Source organism: Dreissena polymorpha, unplaced genomic scaffold (assembly GCF_020536995.1).
Source record: "Dreissena polymorpha isolate Duluth1 unplaced genomic scaffold, UMN_Dpol_1.0 chrUn083, whole genome shotgun sequence".
In the NCBI taxonomy this organism is placed as follows: Eukaryota; Metazoa; Mollusca; class Bivalvia; order Myida; family Dreissenidae; genus Dreissena; species Dreissena polymorpha.
This window is the reverse complement of record NW_026273397.1, coordinates 102,505-118,824: the sequence shown is the minus strand read 5'-3', so window position 1 is coordinate 118,824 and position 16,320 is coordinate 102,505. Positions and strand designations below refer to the sequence as shown.

At 34.3% G+C, this 16,320-nt stretch overlaps 1 protein-coding gene across 2 annotated transcripts in view; it reads left to right on the top strand.

The window, feature by feature from the left end:
* The first annotated feature begins 267 nt into the window (after positions 1 to 267).
* LOC127864017 (uncharacterized) overlaps positions 268 to 16,320 on the top strand; it is a 108,496-nt gene continuing 92,443 nt past the window's right edge. Inside the window, exons 1-7 of one of the 2 annotated variants that reach the window (XR_008041381.1) lie at positions 268 to 378; positions 767 to 913; positions 2,113 to 2,254; positions 2,518 to 2,606; positions 3,449 to 3,609; positions 5,700 to 5,885; positions 6,522 to 7,599. Coding sequence is in view for 1 of the 2 variants with exons in the window: in XM_052403683.1 (XP_052259643.1) it covers positions 901 to 913; positions 2,113 to 2,254; positions 2,518 to 2,606; positions 3,449 to 3,609; positions 5,700 to 5,885; positions 6,522 to 6,635 (705 nt within the window). In the remaining variant the exon portion in view is untranslated. Of the gene's footprint in view, positions 379 to 766; positions 914 to 2,112; positions 2,255 to 2,517; positions 2,607 to 3,448; positions 3,610 to 5,699; positions 5,886 to 6,521; positions 7,777 to 16,320 lie in introns of those variants that run through there. The other variant, XM_052403683.1, reaches the window with a different exon arrangement.

The window sequence follows — 16,320 nt, the reverse complement described above, 5'->3', positions numbered from 1 at the left end:
TCCTGGGTGTCGGTTTGGTTATTATGGGAAGAAATGCCAATACAGCTGCTTTAAACAATGCTTGTTAAAACCGCATGGCTGTCTTCAAAGGTGTTTCTCTGGTGTAGCGATGGTTATTCTGGTCCGCAATGTGAATGTAAACCGCCTTGTCTCGAATGCGATTCTACTGGAGAATGCTTAAGGTGCCCACTCGGCAAGTTTGGGCTGACCTGCGAAAAGTATTGCTCGCGTAACTGTAAACACGGGATTTGTGACGTTAGAAATGGCTCGTGCTCCAGTGGATGTTACGGCCAGCATTGTAACATTACATGTCCTGGCACTTGTAGCAAGATCAAATACGGACCTTCCTGTCATGACGAGAGTGGGGCGTGCTTATTGGTAATTTGAGTGCATTTACAGCATAAATCGATGCTATAATTTACGGCAAATTTATGATTATTTCGAACTGTAAGATTTAATAAATCGTGCGTTACAACACATTAATTAACGAGCTATGTGTCGTTCTATATCAAATATTACGCAAATCAATGTCGCTTTTCAAACAAAAACATAAACGGACATTTGTCTAGGATTTATCTTCATTGATTGGAAATAAAGCCGTAATGAGGTTTGGCTGGCATTAATGTTAATGTTTTGTGCTGACAGTATAGACGTTAAGATTCGTGTATTTTTTAGGGGTTTTTGTACACAGTTTGACAAAACTTGTTAAAAGAAAGAATATTAAATATGTGTATATATAACAAACTAATGTTTTGTGTGTGTCTAGGACTGTCCGGTCGGGTTTTATGGCCTACGATGTGCAAACGTGTGCCACCATTGTGTGGACGACATATGCATGAAGGATGACGGTGTCTGCACTTATGGTGCATTAAGGGATACAGCTATGACGATGTTGGCAAAATGTGCATAGCAGGTATACTACTTCTACTACTAATACTACCACTACCATTACCTCTACTACTACTACTACTACTACTTACTACTGCTACTACTACTACTACTACTACTACACTACTACTACTACTACTACTACTATACACTACTAACTACTACTACTACTACTACTACGACTACTACTACTACTACTACTACTACTGCTACTGCTTCTACTACTACTACTACTACTACTACTACTACTACTACTCCTACTACTACTACTACTACTACTACTACTACTACTACTACTAACACTACTACTACTACTACCACTACTACAACGACTCTACTACTACTACTACTACTACTACCACTACTACTACTACTACTACCACTACTACACTACTACTACTACTACTACTACTACTACTATACTACTACTACTACCACTACTATCTACTACTACTACTACAGCTACTACTACTACTACTACTACTCTACTAATACTACTACTTCTACTACTACTACTACTACTACTTACTACTACTACGACTACTACTACTACCTACTACTACTACTACTACTACTACTTACTTACTACTACTACTTCACACTACTGCTACTACAACACAACTATCTACTACTACTGCTACGACTACTACTATAAAGGTCGCCGTGGGTAATGGATATGGTGTCCCGCCTAGCGTCCAGGAGTTCACGGGTTCGATCCCCACCGTGGTAGCGTTCTTTAGATCTCCCTTAAAGACAACCAAGTACTGGTTCTAGGCCCAAAGAAACGGACTCGAGAGCGTTTATATAATCCTTGGGCTTTCGATAATAATAATAATAATAATAATATAATAATAATAATAATAATAATAATAATAATAATAATAATAATAATAATAATAATGATAATAAATATAAACTACTACTACTACTAATAATAATACACTAAAACTAATAATAATAATAATAATAATATTCGTAAAATTATATTATTTTCGCACCTATGTATAGTTATAATTGTGGTTGCTGTTGTTTTTTGTAGTCGTTAACACAATTTTTAGAGTTTAACAATACGAATTGCAAAAGATTGGAGTGATTGGAGTTTAATGACAGCTGTTATATTCACTCGATTTTTCCGCCTCTCCACTTTTTCAAATAAAAGACCCTTTCTTGTTGTCTGACAAAACTCAACACCAATACATCCTCGGCTGCAATATTATTATATAGGTACCAACGACACGTTTATGGATCGCAGCCGCGCCCTTGTGTCTTCCACTTCTACAGTCGGTGTCGTACTCGGAGTTGTTTCGGGAGTTGTCGTGCTTATTGGCTGCGTGGTCATGGCAGCTATTTGTTACAGAAGAAAGGGGTTCGATTATAATAGACATATGATTATTATATTCATTTAATTAAAATCAAAATGGATTGTCACTGTAAGACCAGTATGATGCACATCTTTGTATGCATGTTTTGTTTACTTATTCATGTAACATTACTATAATTTAAGTAATTAGAAAAATGAATCCCATATTTGCGTAGTGGTGTAGGTGTTACACATTTTTTATCTGCTCTGAAAAAGTGAATGTGTTCATCTTACAGCAGTGTTCCTTTCTAAAACATTTTAATTTGCAGGCAAAAAACTTTTAATGACTCGGAAGTGCACCCTCCTGTTGAGTTGCCAGCCATTTCTAATTCCACGTACGAAATGTTTGAAGATATGTGTAAGTAGTTATAAGTTCTTATTGGGTTATTTTATCGTCACGTCTACATCTTCTTCTTAAGATGTTCTATGTGTGATATTAGAAAATTATCTGCACATTTCCATATGTCGAGATTTGAACAATACGCGACTTACATTTTCTGCTTATACAACTTGTGGAGATTTCAATATTGCAAACCGTAAAGCATGTGTTCATGTTAACATTTGCGCGGCAGCACGTAGACATGAAGTTTTGTTTAGCTAAATTATCTACCATGCATCTGAACGGCATTTTTCTGTTGATTGTGGAGACAGATCCAGGCTTTGTGAAGAAAACGTTCAACTCATCCACGGCTATTTTAAATTGATTAATTTCTATTCAACCAAAAATACAACATCACCAAATGCTTGCTTTATAATAAAACATAAAACTCACCTGCTTTTTTGTCCTAGGCACATGATATCCCCAAGCGGTGATCGGCTAATTTTGCATATATTTTTAACACGATTGACAGATGAAATGTAAATCGTCTTTATTTATAACAAAAAATCGTTCCTAAGTATATATAAACATATGTAAAGTTTCTTGTTCGTGTTGAATTACATTTGGTTTAATTAGATATTCGCTTGTGCACTTTTGCTAAAACTATTTTAAACTAAATTTGCACCAGTAATTTACGTATTAAATATTGATTTGTATGTTTTGTTTCTTCGTATTGGACGTACTTTATTTAAGTTTTAAATTGCTTTTTTCTTATGAAACATTTTCTTTTCTTTTTTAAATTTCAATCACAAAAAGCATGTTTGCATGCCGGTTTCCCGTCCACTTTCAACTTAAAGTCTATCTAATGTTTCTTCTCTAAGCTGGAAAGCGACCTGCGAATAATAACAAGTTTCCAGCACTGGGTGCCCAGATTCAAAGACTTCTCGGGAAAAACAACACAACCTCACCAAGTGTTTCAAATTTAGGATGCGTGAGCGAAAACTTTGGAAGCTCTGATGTAGATGTTAACTACATTACACCGGTAAATATAAATAATTGTATCAAACTTGGTAGTTTGTCAGTAATTTTACTGATTTAGATATTGTTTTATCACCGGAGGATCTTTGACATCAACTTTTGAAACCTTTGCAGGTCAGGGATCAAATGCAACTTTTACACTAAACGCATGTATACTACAATGCCCTTCAATGTCTGTTAAATGTTAACTCGACTTAATTGATATTCATATTGACTATTTTACATTGAGGGTCTGAGGTGCTGGGATTAAACAAAGCTCATGTGCTAGAAAGAAATCATTTTAATTTGTGTAACAGAATACTGAATATAAAGATACCAACTCAAAATAAAATGATGTATGGTGAACTAGGAAGGGCTTCTCTCCGTACTATAAGAGCTGTAAATGTAGTTAGATGTTTGTTAAAAAATGTAAAATAAGACGACTGTAAATACGCTAAATATATGTGCAACACTATGTGTAGAGAAATGGAACGCAGACCAAATGTTAAAAACTGGGCTAATTATGTGTGTTGCCTTTTGCAATCACTTGAATTTCAATATGCATGCTTATATCAAAATGTTAAAGTTACGAGTACATGACCAATTTCTACAAAACTGGCAAAATGAGCGAAACAATTCGTCAAGAGCTAAGACTTACGTAACTTGTTGTGATTTTAAAATACAACCGTATCTAACAAGTTTCAAAACAAACAACTTTAAAAGTATCTTAAGTAGACTCCGTGTAACTTCATATGCCCAAAGATGAAACCATTTTGTAATATTAACTGTATACAGAAAAAGAAAAGTTGTATATTGATAAATACAATTGGAAAAAGCCAAATAACAATCTTGCATTATATGTGAACAAAACTATTAAACTACGAAAATTGTTAAATTTTAACTGTGATTATCCTTAGACAATTAGAACACATGCGTACATCGCCATTTTATTTAGATTGATCATGATAACAAGGATAGATCTCTCGCTTATTTTGTGTTTGTATATGAAAATTTACTCTGTTTGTATACAATGTACTAGTCATTTGACCACTCGTGTGTTATATACATAACATGTATGTGATGTATACTAATGGACAATTGTCTATTTATAAACAATAAACTCTAAACGTTATCAAATTATGATTGTACGGCGGCATAAAGGGGACATAGGAAATATTTTATTTAACTATTTTCTATGACGTGCGCACGTGATAGTTATGACGTGCGCACGTCAAGGCTATGACGTGCGCACGCGATAGATATGACGTGCGCACGTGATAGTTATGACGTGTCCACGTCATAGCTTTGACGTGCGCACGTCATAGAAATAGTTAAATGAAATATTTCCTATGTTATATTATTTAACTATTTCTATGACGTGCGCACGTCATAGTAATGACGTGCGCACGTCATAGTTATGACGTGCGCACGTCATAACTATGGCGTGCGCACGTCATAGCTATCGCGTGCGCACGTCATAGCCTTGACGTGCGCACGTCAAAACTATGACGTGCGCACGTCATAACTATGACGTGCGCACGTCATGTCTATCGCGTGCGTACGTCATAGCTACGACGTGCGCACGTCATAGACACTGTCAAACAAAATATTGCCTATGCCCCCTTTATGCAACTGTATGACGTGCGCACGTCATAGCTATTACGTGCGCACGTCATAGAGACTGTTACATAAAATATTGCCTATGTCCCCTTTATGTCACCGTATGATTTAGTTGTGTCAGATTAACAATATGAAATAATAAAGCAGACAAATTGAAGGTGGTGTTGACCGCTTGTATAGTAATGGTTCTCTCAATTCATATATCTTGCAACAAGCTTTTGTTAAGATGCTTGCAATCAGTTCGTCTCCCTTTACAAACGATATACCCATGATACGAAGGGAATAATTTGAAGTAATGGCATACAGTAATCATTAATGTCGTAGCTCAGCTTTTATGCTTTATTTACAATTTTATCACGAACATTATCAATTTGCAATTGTGATGTTTTATAGTACGGGTTCCTGGTTGTCAATGTGATGTAAAAAGGAGATAGCTTATATATATGATTACAAACATTGTATATAAACAGCAGTTTCTATTTTAAAATCCTATAGATCAACAGTAACATGTACGACAGTATAGACGGGGATCAAGAAACGTCCGTGGCTCCGATAGGACTGGTTCATAATTCAGCTCCGTCATCAAACACAGCAAAGTCCCCGAGTATATTCTTTCGAGAGCCAGGTACCATCCATCCTAACATCGAAACACACAGAGAGTATCACAACGTCGATTTACCGGTAAGTCGCAATCTGCCAAAGCTGGTAACGGCGCGGTTGGTTACATCACACCAACGTAAGACGTAAGCTGGATTTCATGTATACATATAACGCTTTTATAATTCAAAAACTTTAAATAACTAAGATGTATGATGCGGCTATGGAACAATGTACGCATGTTTTCATGATAACCGTTGAAAGTGCGTAACATAGAATAATAGAAAAATAATTTGTCAAGTATCTAAGTAATTGTTATAGTCAATACAGTACGGTCAAGTAATAATATTAGTTCCGGTAGCGCGTTGGTGCTGACCCCGGATAAAATAATAAAACTATATATCATAAGACAAATAATATGCTTCTTATTAATAAATACATTTGAACTGAAGACAATATTGTCGTTAGCGAATTATGAACAGATAGAAGTAAATAAGAGCAACTGGTAGATAAGTTCTTTTCTCACTTATTGCATGAATGATTTCTGGAAAGGGTCTATGCAAATAACTTAGTTATAAGCGCTTGTCTGATGTCTAGGGTTGGAATGGTTTCTGTCAATAATGTGTCCATAATCCTATGGCGCGAATCCGTAAAATCGGAAGATGACACATATTTGTCATCAAAATGGCCAGAGGTCTATTAAAATGCTGTTTGTTTCAGGTTTCTCAAGTTAGAACAACAAACAGTCTAATGATCCCGTCCACATCCGACGGGTACGAAGCTGTCGGGTACGAAGGAAACATTTACACAGACCCGGACAATCTTGTGTTTTAATCGAGCAAGAAATAGACAGTGTTTTTGACTTTCTACTATATCCACACACGCAAGTGTTGGACCTTTCAAGACAGCGAATACAATTGGGAGTATACTACCTAAAGTTACGTCACTGACAAAATAGTCAATACCTACTGTGCAGCCTACGTGCAAAAAACTCAGTAAGCAAGTCACGAACAGATAACAATAAAGCGCCACTTAAGTTTGGTGGGGATGGTGGAGACAAATTAAATACCGGTTAAAACCGCCGGCTTAAATATCAACTTGGGCTTTAATGTGCGAAAACGTGGAGTGCTTACGGTACAATTAGGCTTATTATCCATGGCATCAAACATTATATAGTTATACACAATGTGTGCAAGTTTGGTCGAGATTTAATGTAAAATAGCGTTCCTTGCTATTCCTATCAATTAAGAGTTGACGCGTTGTGGACGTCGGATTTATTTTCGGAGTACACTTTTTAAAGTAATGTATTCAATAAAATACCTTATCGTGCAGCTTACTTGCAAAAGACACAGTTATCATGTTACTTTCTGCAACACACAACAAAGCATATTCCACAATTGTGCACGTCGGATTTATTTTCGGAGTACACTTTCTAAACTAATGTATTCAATAATATACCCTATCGTGCAGCTTATTTGCAAAATACACGGTTATCATGTTACTTTCTGCAACACACAACAAAGCATATTCCACAAATGACTCGTTGGGATGAAAGCAAAGACCGTTGTATTCAGCGGTCACAAATTCAATGTTTGCCTTTTATTTTGGTAAACGAATGGGCAAAAACTCAAGTAGACAATATGGCTTACGATCGATTAAATACATTTGTATATGACTTAACAAAATATGTGCAAGTTTGTTCAAAATGAAATTAAAAATGAAGTTTCTATCATACCTCGGTCCTAGTATCATCTTTATAATATGTACGACGGATGGTTTATTTTAGGGTACCCTTTAGGTTTACACAAGAAAACGTGTTCCCTAATCACCCATGGTTGTAGGAGCAAAGGGAAATAACTCCATTAAACAATTTCAATAGGTGTTTTAATCATTAATGTACAAGATTATATTGCTATACGCAATTTTAGCAAGTTTGGTCAATATTGAGTGAAAACTAAAGTTAATATCACAACAACACCAACTTGTTGACGTTTTATGGACAATTAATTATTTGGAGAGTATTCATCTTAAAAGTAACGTAACAAACAAACTTACCAAAAACGTTCAAAAGGCTCAGTAAACGTGTTGCTTTCAGAAAAAAAACGTGTCTCATAAATTTCATATTGGAGGGGGAGGAGGGAAGCCAAGTTACGGTTAATTTGCATGATACTTAGATCGAACTACTTTGTGAAACACAACATGATAATACAGCTGATAAACCGTATAACAGTGTTACTAAGTAGAATTCCAAATTATTGAGAGGTTAAATAGAATTTCAAAGTTGTCTTGAGATAAAATGGAATTTCAAAGTTATTAAGAGTTTAAATATAACTGTAAAACTATTTAGAGAGAATATAAGTCACTCGAAGATTGAAAAGAATTTTAAACTAATGTACAGGGTAAATAGATTTTCATACTAAATTTGAGGCAATAGAGAATTTCAAAATTAGTTGGAGGTTATATATTTTTAAATTTAAGTAAAGTTAACACGGTTTAGATACCCCATTATTTAAATCCGAATGTTTGGAATACATTTAATAAACAAGGTCTTTGTGACCAAATGATAACAACATGTTGTATGGATCAATCAAACAATTATGTTCTCGAGAGGAATTTGATTGTGTCAAGGGAATTCTAAACGCACCAGAAACCAATAGAAAAGGCCGCAGTAATTGCATACGTTCACTTGACCAAACATTATAGTCTTGCCTGACATGGCAGTGTAAATAATTAATGCGTTTTGTTGTTAGGGGAATGATAGGAAACGGGATTGCTACGAACACACGATAGCTGGAACAGAACTTTGTAGAGAACGGTCGAATTAAATCTGTTAACACGTCATTTGGCACTTCTTTTGTGATGCTGCTGTAACTCCGTGGATGTTTTGCAGCAAATCATGCATTTGTTAGCGATATAGAGTGTGTCCGTGATTGTAAATTGTTTATATACTTTAAGGTGTATGTTGGTTGACTTTTCGCCGGTTTGAGTCATGTAATGGCGGGCAGTTAAACTTTTCAGATTTGTTTCGGGTAAACTGGTGTACAAGTATCAATAAACATTCAACTGACAACTACCATTTAACGTAGACACGGTTTCATGACCAGTCCTTACAAAAACATCCATTACTTTTAAATAGACTAGTCCGTGTTTTCATAATGTAACCAAATTAACTCTTCCATAAATAGTCGACGACGAATCTTTAGATCGACAACATTATAGAACATGAGAGAATATATTTAAGTACCGTTTAAATGAATTCATTCGTCTCCGTGATGTGGGCGAAAACTCGATTGAAACGTTTCTCAATAACTCCTGCAATGGTATCACGGGTATAATTAATGACTCATAAAACTTCCAGGTCACATGAACTATGTATGCTCCCATTATGAAAATTGTGCATATCTTTTTATTTTTTTGGTATATAATAATCAATTTACTTACCGATATCTCTAACATTTTAGTATTTGATATGTTTTATCAAATGTTATCAATTTGTTGTTAGATTCTGTTCTGAGTCTGTACAAACAGTTAATATGTGCGTACAATTCATTTACGGATATAATCGGTTTTGAACTGCGTTGATGTATCTTTATGGTGATACATGTAAGTAAAACTGAAGGTAACTTCTCCTAATAAATGTTGACCTTGAAAAAACATTAATCGGTAATGTCACATCCAGCAATGTTATGAATGCCGTGACAACTATCTTCATTATTTGAACCACTTTTATTGTACAATATTATGTACTAAAACATATAGATGCTTAACATACAGAAAATTCGAGGGTTTCATAATTGAGTTTGATAGTGGCTTTTTTTTCAATATTTCCACCCAATGTCGACGACTGTTGCGCTGTGTATTAATAAAATGCTGTTTATGTATGCGTGTAATCTTAACACTTACAGTTCGACTTCTGACGACAACGATTACAGTCGCAACTCCACACAAACAGAGAGGAATTTATATAAGTGTCACATCGACCTTGTTGTCCAATCCAAAGCACAGTTAATTGTGGTATCTGTATTATTACGAATAATGTTTACATGTGTAAATGTCTACGTGCAATATTTGCTTGAAATAAAGTTTAAACTAAAATGCTGTTCCCCTGAGAACTTGGTGTACATAACATTTTATACGCAAAATTTCTCCTTAAATAAATCACGTTAGGAAAACTGGGCTTAATACATGTGCGTTAAGTGTCTTCCCAGATTAGCCTAAGTACAGGCTTATCAGGGACAACACCTTCCACTTGTAAAGATTTTTTTGTTTATAGGACCTATCTTCTTAACAAAATTTCAGTTTAGGCTGAAATTCGTCACTGAGTAGCCTGTGCGGATTGCACAGGCTTATTGGGCAAGACACTTTTGCATTAAGCCCGATTTCCGAAAGCTTGGCTTATTTTGTGTTTATGAATACAGGCACTGTGGTAGAAAACACATAACAAATATTTACAGGTTCTGTAATCCTTTGCAGTTTGCAATAGTGTTTCATTTTTAAAATTGTTTTAAGTATCAACTGTTAACGAAGAAGTCACATTTTCAGTTTTGATACATTTTATTTTGTTTACATGGATCTTTTTACAGTATTTACATGAATATACAAATTTCCAACAAGAATATTGTACACTATTATACAATTCATCATATCTATAACAATATCAACAATCATGATGATATTCTACACACAGTGTCGGCAGAGTTCTACAAATAAATAGCAAACATGTATTATGAAAATGCTAATTAGAAGTAATTTATGAATACCATCAGTATGTACAGAGATCTATTATCTCACAATGATTGATGGTAATTTTGGTATGCATAGCAAATGAATGGGTGCTTTCTATTCCAATGACAGAACTTAAGTTAAGGATTTAGGTTATTTGCAAATGGCATGAACGTACATGAACACATAATTTGTCGAGACAAATAAAAGTAAAACAACCTTTTATGAAAAATTATTTTACTTTTCCAGTGAGAACATCATCCTAATTATATCAAGGCAGCAAATAATGGAAGTTTTTTCTGAATGCTACTGGAACGAGTAAGGACGTGCTCAGAGATTTGTTTCATTCATAAGTGTCATTAAATGCTATTTAAAAAAAACTACACTTGGAATAATTTACATTATGTAGCCCCAAGATTATTTTCATTCATTCTGCCAATCTGTGAAACAGATTCTTTACCTTAATTCTTTAAGATATACACGATATTTGACTTCGCAAGATTGGAGCCTTCATGTTAGGTTACAAACCTTGTGCACACACTAAACAGATGGAACTGCAGCACCGTATGCACCAACTTCATTTTGAAATTCAATAGGTTTGTAATACCTGCATATCTGAAACAGCATACACGTTTTTCATTGGATAAGCCAAGCCTATGCTGAATGTGTATTATTTCCATATGAAGTGCATAGCTTACCATGTTGAGTTATATTAAATAACGTCTCAGATGAAAACACGACGATGTTATAAAATGCAGAATAGCCAACTTTTCTCCTTTTAATAAATTGATGATGAAGAACAAAGGGTATTTGGTAAGATAAATTAGTTAAATGGCTTCTAACTGACCCTGCCTGAGAAATATTTTTATAAGGGCCGTTCTCTGTGAAATTGTGGTTTAATGTATGTGCGTAAAGCGTTGTCCCAGATTAGCCTGTGCAGTCCACTCAGGCTAATCTGGGACGACACTTCACCCACATGCATGAAAGCCTTTTTTCACAGAGCACGGCCCATATGTATTCATATTATAGCCCTGCGCTATTGCACAGTATTAATTTGCCTACCCTGTATCCCACTGTACAGGGTCAGTAAGATGCCGTGGAACTTATCATGCATGCATGCAGGACATGGTCCTATTTTCACAAACATACTTCAGTCAATATTCTGGCTCATCTTTGATTACTTCTCGTAATATTGTAGATGAATTGGACAATCATGCTCAATTTGTTGTGTCCAATAACAATAATCAGTTGGGTGGAAATTCAAATCTCATCTTCTGATATAAGGTCACACACTGGAATATTCATGATAGTGAGCCTGGTTCAAGGTACAAGGACTGTAATTCACAACAACAAGGATGTTAAACTAAAATCAAGCGCAATCTAATGACGGTTCTACCCATTATTTTGACTACATTTAAGTTCCATGTAAAGCAAATGTCACAATAACGTGGACCACACCAAGCAATAGAGTAAATAAAAGCTTGTAAGAAAACATTTCATGTTAATTGTTTAAACCTAAGAAATCAAGTTTCAAGTGACACTTGTATGAAAATTCAGTCTGATTTCAGTACAGAGTACGGTAGATTGAAACTTTCCATAGTATCTTTTTGAATATGGCTTAAATATCAAATTTATTTTTCTAAACAGTATCCTGGTACATTCCACATACACATTGACTAAAGTAAAAGCAGGAACTTTTTTTTTTGAGCCAGAGGCTAGTATATTTACTTGTCCAACAATGACCAATCAAGCTGTAGTTATATGAGCTTCTTTCTGGAAAAGCTGGGCTTAATACATGTGCGTCTTGTCGTCGCAGATAAGTCAGTGCACTCCGCACATGCTAATCAGGTACGACAGCGACACTTTTCGCTTTTTGAATTCTTATTTTTAAAGAAAGTCTCTTCTAAATGAAAATCCAGTTAAGGCCGAAAGAGTTGTCTCTGATCAGCCTGCGCGGACTTGCATTAAGCCCAGTTTTCCCAGAACCAGGCTAATATATTTCCATGAGAGCCAAATGGGACTTATCGTGAACACAGGCATATTAATAATTATGTTATAAAGGAACTGGAGCACTTCTTGTTAACCATCGTTGGACATTTAAGTTAAAATGTCCTTTTGTACTAGAGCACAATCATGCTCAATTTGGTAACAATAATCGCTTGGGTTGACAATCAAATCTCATCTTCTGAAATAATGTCATACATTGAAATATCCATGATAGTGAGCCTGGTTCAAGGTACAAGGACTGTAATTCACAACAACAAGGATGTTAAACTAAAATCAAGTGTAATCTTATGACGGTTCTAGCCATTATTTCGACTACATTTAACGTGGACCACACCAAGCAATAGATTAAATAAAAGCTTGTAGGAAAACATTACATGTTAAGTGTTTGAACCTAAGAAATCAAGTCCCAAGTGACACTTGTATGAAAATTCAGTCTGATTTCAGTACAAAGTACGGTAGATTAAAACTTTCCATAGTATCTTTATGAATATGGCTTAAATATCAAGTTAATTTCCTAAACAGTATACTGGTTCATTCCACATACACTAAAGTAAAAGCAGGAACAACTTTTTTTAAACCAGAGACTAGTATATTTACTATTTTACACCATTACAATCTACGCAACACCTCATGTCTGTAGTTCTGACGATTACATTTTGTTTTTTCTTTTTCTATAACTATCTCTAAACACTAAAACATTCCTTATATTTAGACATATTGGACTCATTTGTGGACTGCAACGGCTAATCTAGGACAATACTGGGACAATACTTTACACAAGTATAAAGCCTGGTCTTCACAAAGCAAGGCTCAATTCCATTTTTCCCTCAGTAGTTTGGATACTGATTCTGATTATAATCTGAGTTCATCTGCGGAGGTGCATTCCCGCCATGCCGTAACTGTGCCATCAGAGCTGCTTGCTGACTAGGCTGCTGTTGCTGTTGTTGTTGCTGCTGTTGCTGCAGCAGCTGCTGTTTCTGGTAGAGCAACTGCTGCTACCGAAGCTGCTGTTGCTGCTGCAGTTGTTTTGTTTTTGTTTTTTTTATTCAATATAATACATACAATGTATACATGTATATATACAACATAGTGACTGTACAAAGCAATAAAGTTCAGACATGTTATACAAGATATGCTAATATGTATTTTTTTAAGAGAAAAGAAAAGAATAACAGAAGAATAGTTATGAAAAATGATGAGTTGTATAAAGTCGGAAGAACGCATACTGGACTTGTGTGTTTTGCTGTATATTCACAATTATCTTATAAGATTGAACAAAAAATATACAAAAATATTTTAGAAAGATTAACTAACATAAAAGTGAAATGTATATAAGTTGACAAACGTCATGTGAATTTAATCCGATTCCATTTGTGTTCAAAGATTTGTAATGTGTCATTACTGAGGGCTATTTCTTTCTCAATCTGGACTTTTAGTTTAAGACAGTCACCATGGACTAAACAATTAAAATTTGGAACTTGTTTTTTGTACTTCATGTTAAAGATAAAAAAGTTCATCATTATAAGAATAAAATTCACCATATTATTACAGTCTATTGATTTCAATGAGTAAATTCCGAAACTTTCATTTAAGAAAGATACTTTAACGTTAAGTTGCTGTTGTTCAAGAAAAGATGTTAATTGATTCCAAATAGGCTGGGTGTGTTTGCACTCCCAAAAAAGGTGTTCTATAGTTTCGATGTTTTCACTGCAGAAGTCACACAGATTTGAGTTAGATAATTTGCATTTAAAGAGATATTTATTTGTAGCTATAATTCTATGGATGTATTTATATTGAAAATTTCTCAGAGTGCTTTCAATAGTTGCTTTATATGGCATGGTAAATATGTGTTTCCAATTAAGTTCATGTACTCCGAAAAGGACTTGCCATTTATTTTGGATTTTTGAGTTTTCTGTAGGGTTTTTATTTTGTAGTGTGTAAAATATTTTATTTGTTTTGTTTTTTCTCCAAGTATATTTTCTACGAATGTTGTTTGAGTACATGGTGTATTATTTGTATTGATTTCATATTTTATATGTATGGGTATGCTTTTGATTAATGTGTAGTACTTCAGAAAATTATTTGAAGGTATTCCGTATATTTAGCATATATCATTAAAAGAGTAGAAATCCTTAATTCTGTAGTCATATAATTGGTCGACATATTTAAAGCTTCGTTCAAACCAATCTTTATTTAAAAATGTCTTATTGTTTGAAGTTATGTCTTTATTGTTCCATAGAATAGTTTTACTGCTGATTTGGGTTTCTAGGTTATGAGTGACATCGCTCCATGCTGATAGAACATCAGACAGAAATATGTTTTCGTTTGCATTTCATGTAAGATAGTATTGCTGATGTTACATTCAAAGAGTAAGGAGTCACCATACTTTTTTAGGATTTTCTGGTAGAATAATTTCCATTTATTCGTATTGGTATTATCTAGGTATCTTTTAACCCAGCTGCATTTGATTGCATTCAAGAATGAGTAAATGTTCGTTAATTGGATACCTCCGTTTTCTATAGATTGAATTAACTGAGTTCGTTTTATTTTATCAGGCTTTGCTGATTTTATATCGTTAATAACACCATTTGGTGGGTTTGGGAGAACTGTTTATACATAAATTAATTTAGGAAGTGCAAACGTTTTCAATACTGTGTTTTTTTCCGATTAGTGTAAGTTTACGGTGATGCCATGATTTTAAGCAGTTTTTAAAATTCTGTAATTTTGGTAATATGTTTTTAAGAACTGTATCCTTTTCATTATTTGTGAAAGTAATTCCTAACGTTGTGGCTTCATCGGATGTCCAATTAAATTTCATTTCTTTTTTATATTGGACATAACTTTGTTTTAATATACCTACTTGTAGCACAGTACATTTACTTTTGTTTAGTTTCAGACCCGATGTCATTCCGTAAAGGGTTAGCGATTCTATTAGGTTATGGAAAGAATTGTAATTGTCGTTTAAAAAATAAGTTTCATCGTCAGCAAATAGGGACTGTTTGATTTCTTCGTCAGGTTCTAGTGATATGCCTTTATGTGTTTATTTGATTGGATGTGATGTGATAGATACTCGATGCAGATAATAAATAGCGATGATGAGAGTGGACATCCTTGTCGAACCCCTCGTTCGATATTAAAACTGTTTGAAAAGAATCCATTGTTAATGATTAAACTGTTAATATCGGTATAGAATAGTTTGACCCATTGAATGAGACTTTCACCAAAGTTCATATTTTCTAAGCAAGAGAACATTAATGAATGATCAAGCGAATCGAATGCCTTTTCGAAGTCTGCAAAGAATATTAGACCAGGATTATTTGAATTGTTCAAATAGTTTATGCATTCTTGGATAAGACGAACGTTTTCACCAATGTAACGTCCTTTATGAAACCAGATTGAGATTTTGAAATGATTGATGGTAATATTTTTTTATTCTGTTTGCTATACTTTTAGTTGCAATTTTATAATCATTGTTTAGTAAACTAATTGGGCGCCAGTTCGATAAGGATTCTAAGTTTTTTCCTAGTTTTGGAATGAGTGATATTATACTTGTTTTTGAAGCATAGTTAGGTTTTCATTATTATATGAATAGTTTAGTGATTTAATTAGATGTGTTTTGATATCATTCCAAAATATTTTATAAAACTCGATGGTGATGCCATCAGATCCTGGACTTTTGTTATTTTGCACTTATTTTATTGCTAATCCACATTCATATTCGTTTAGTAATCCGTCACACAATAGTTTTTCTTCTTGATTTAAAGCGTGATGTGTATTTTTAAAAAGGGTG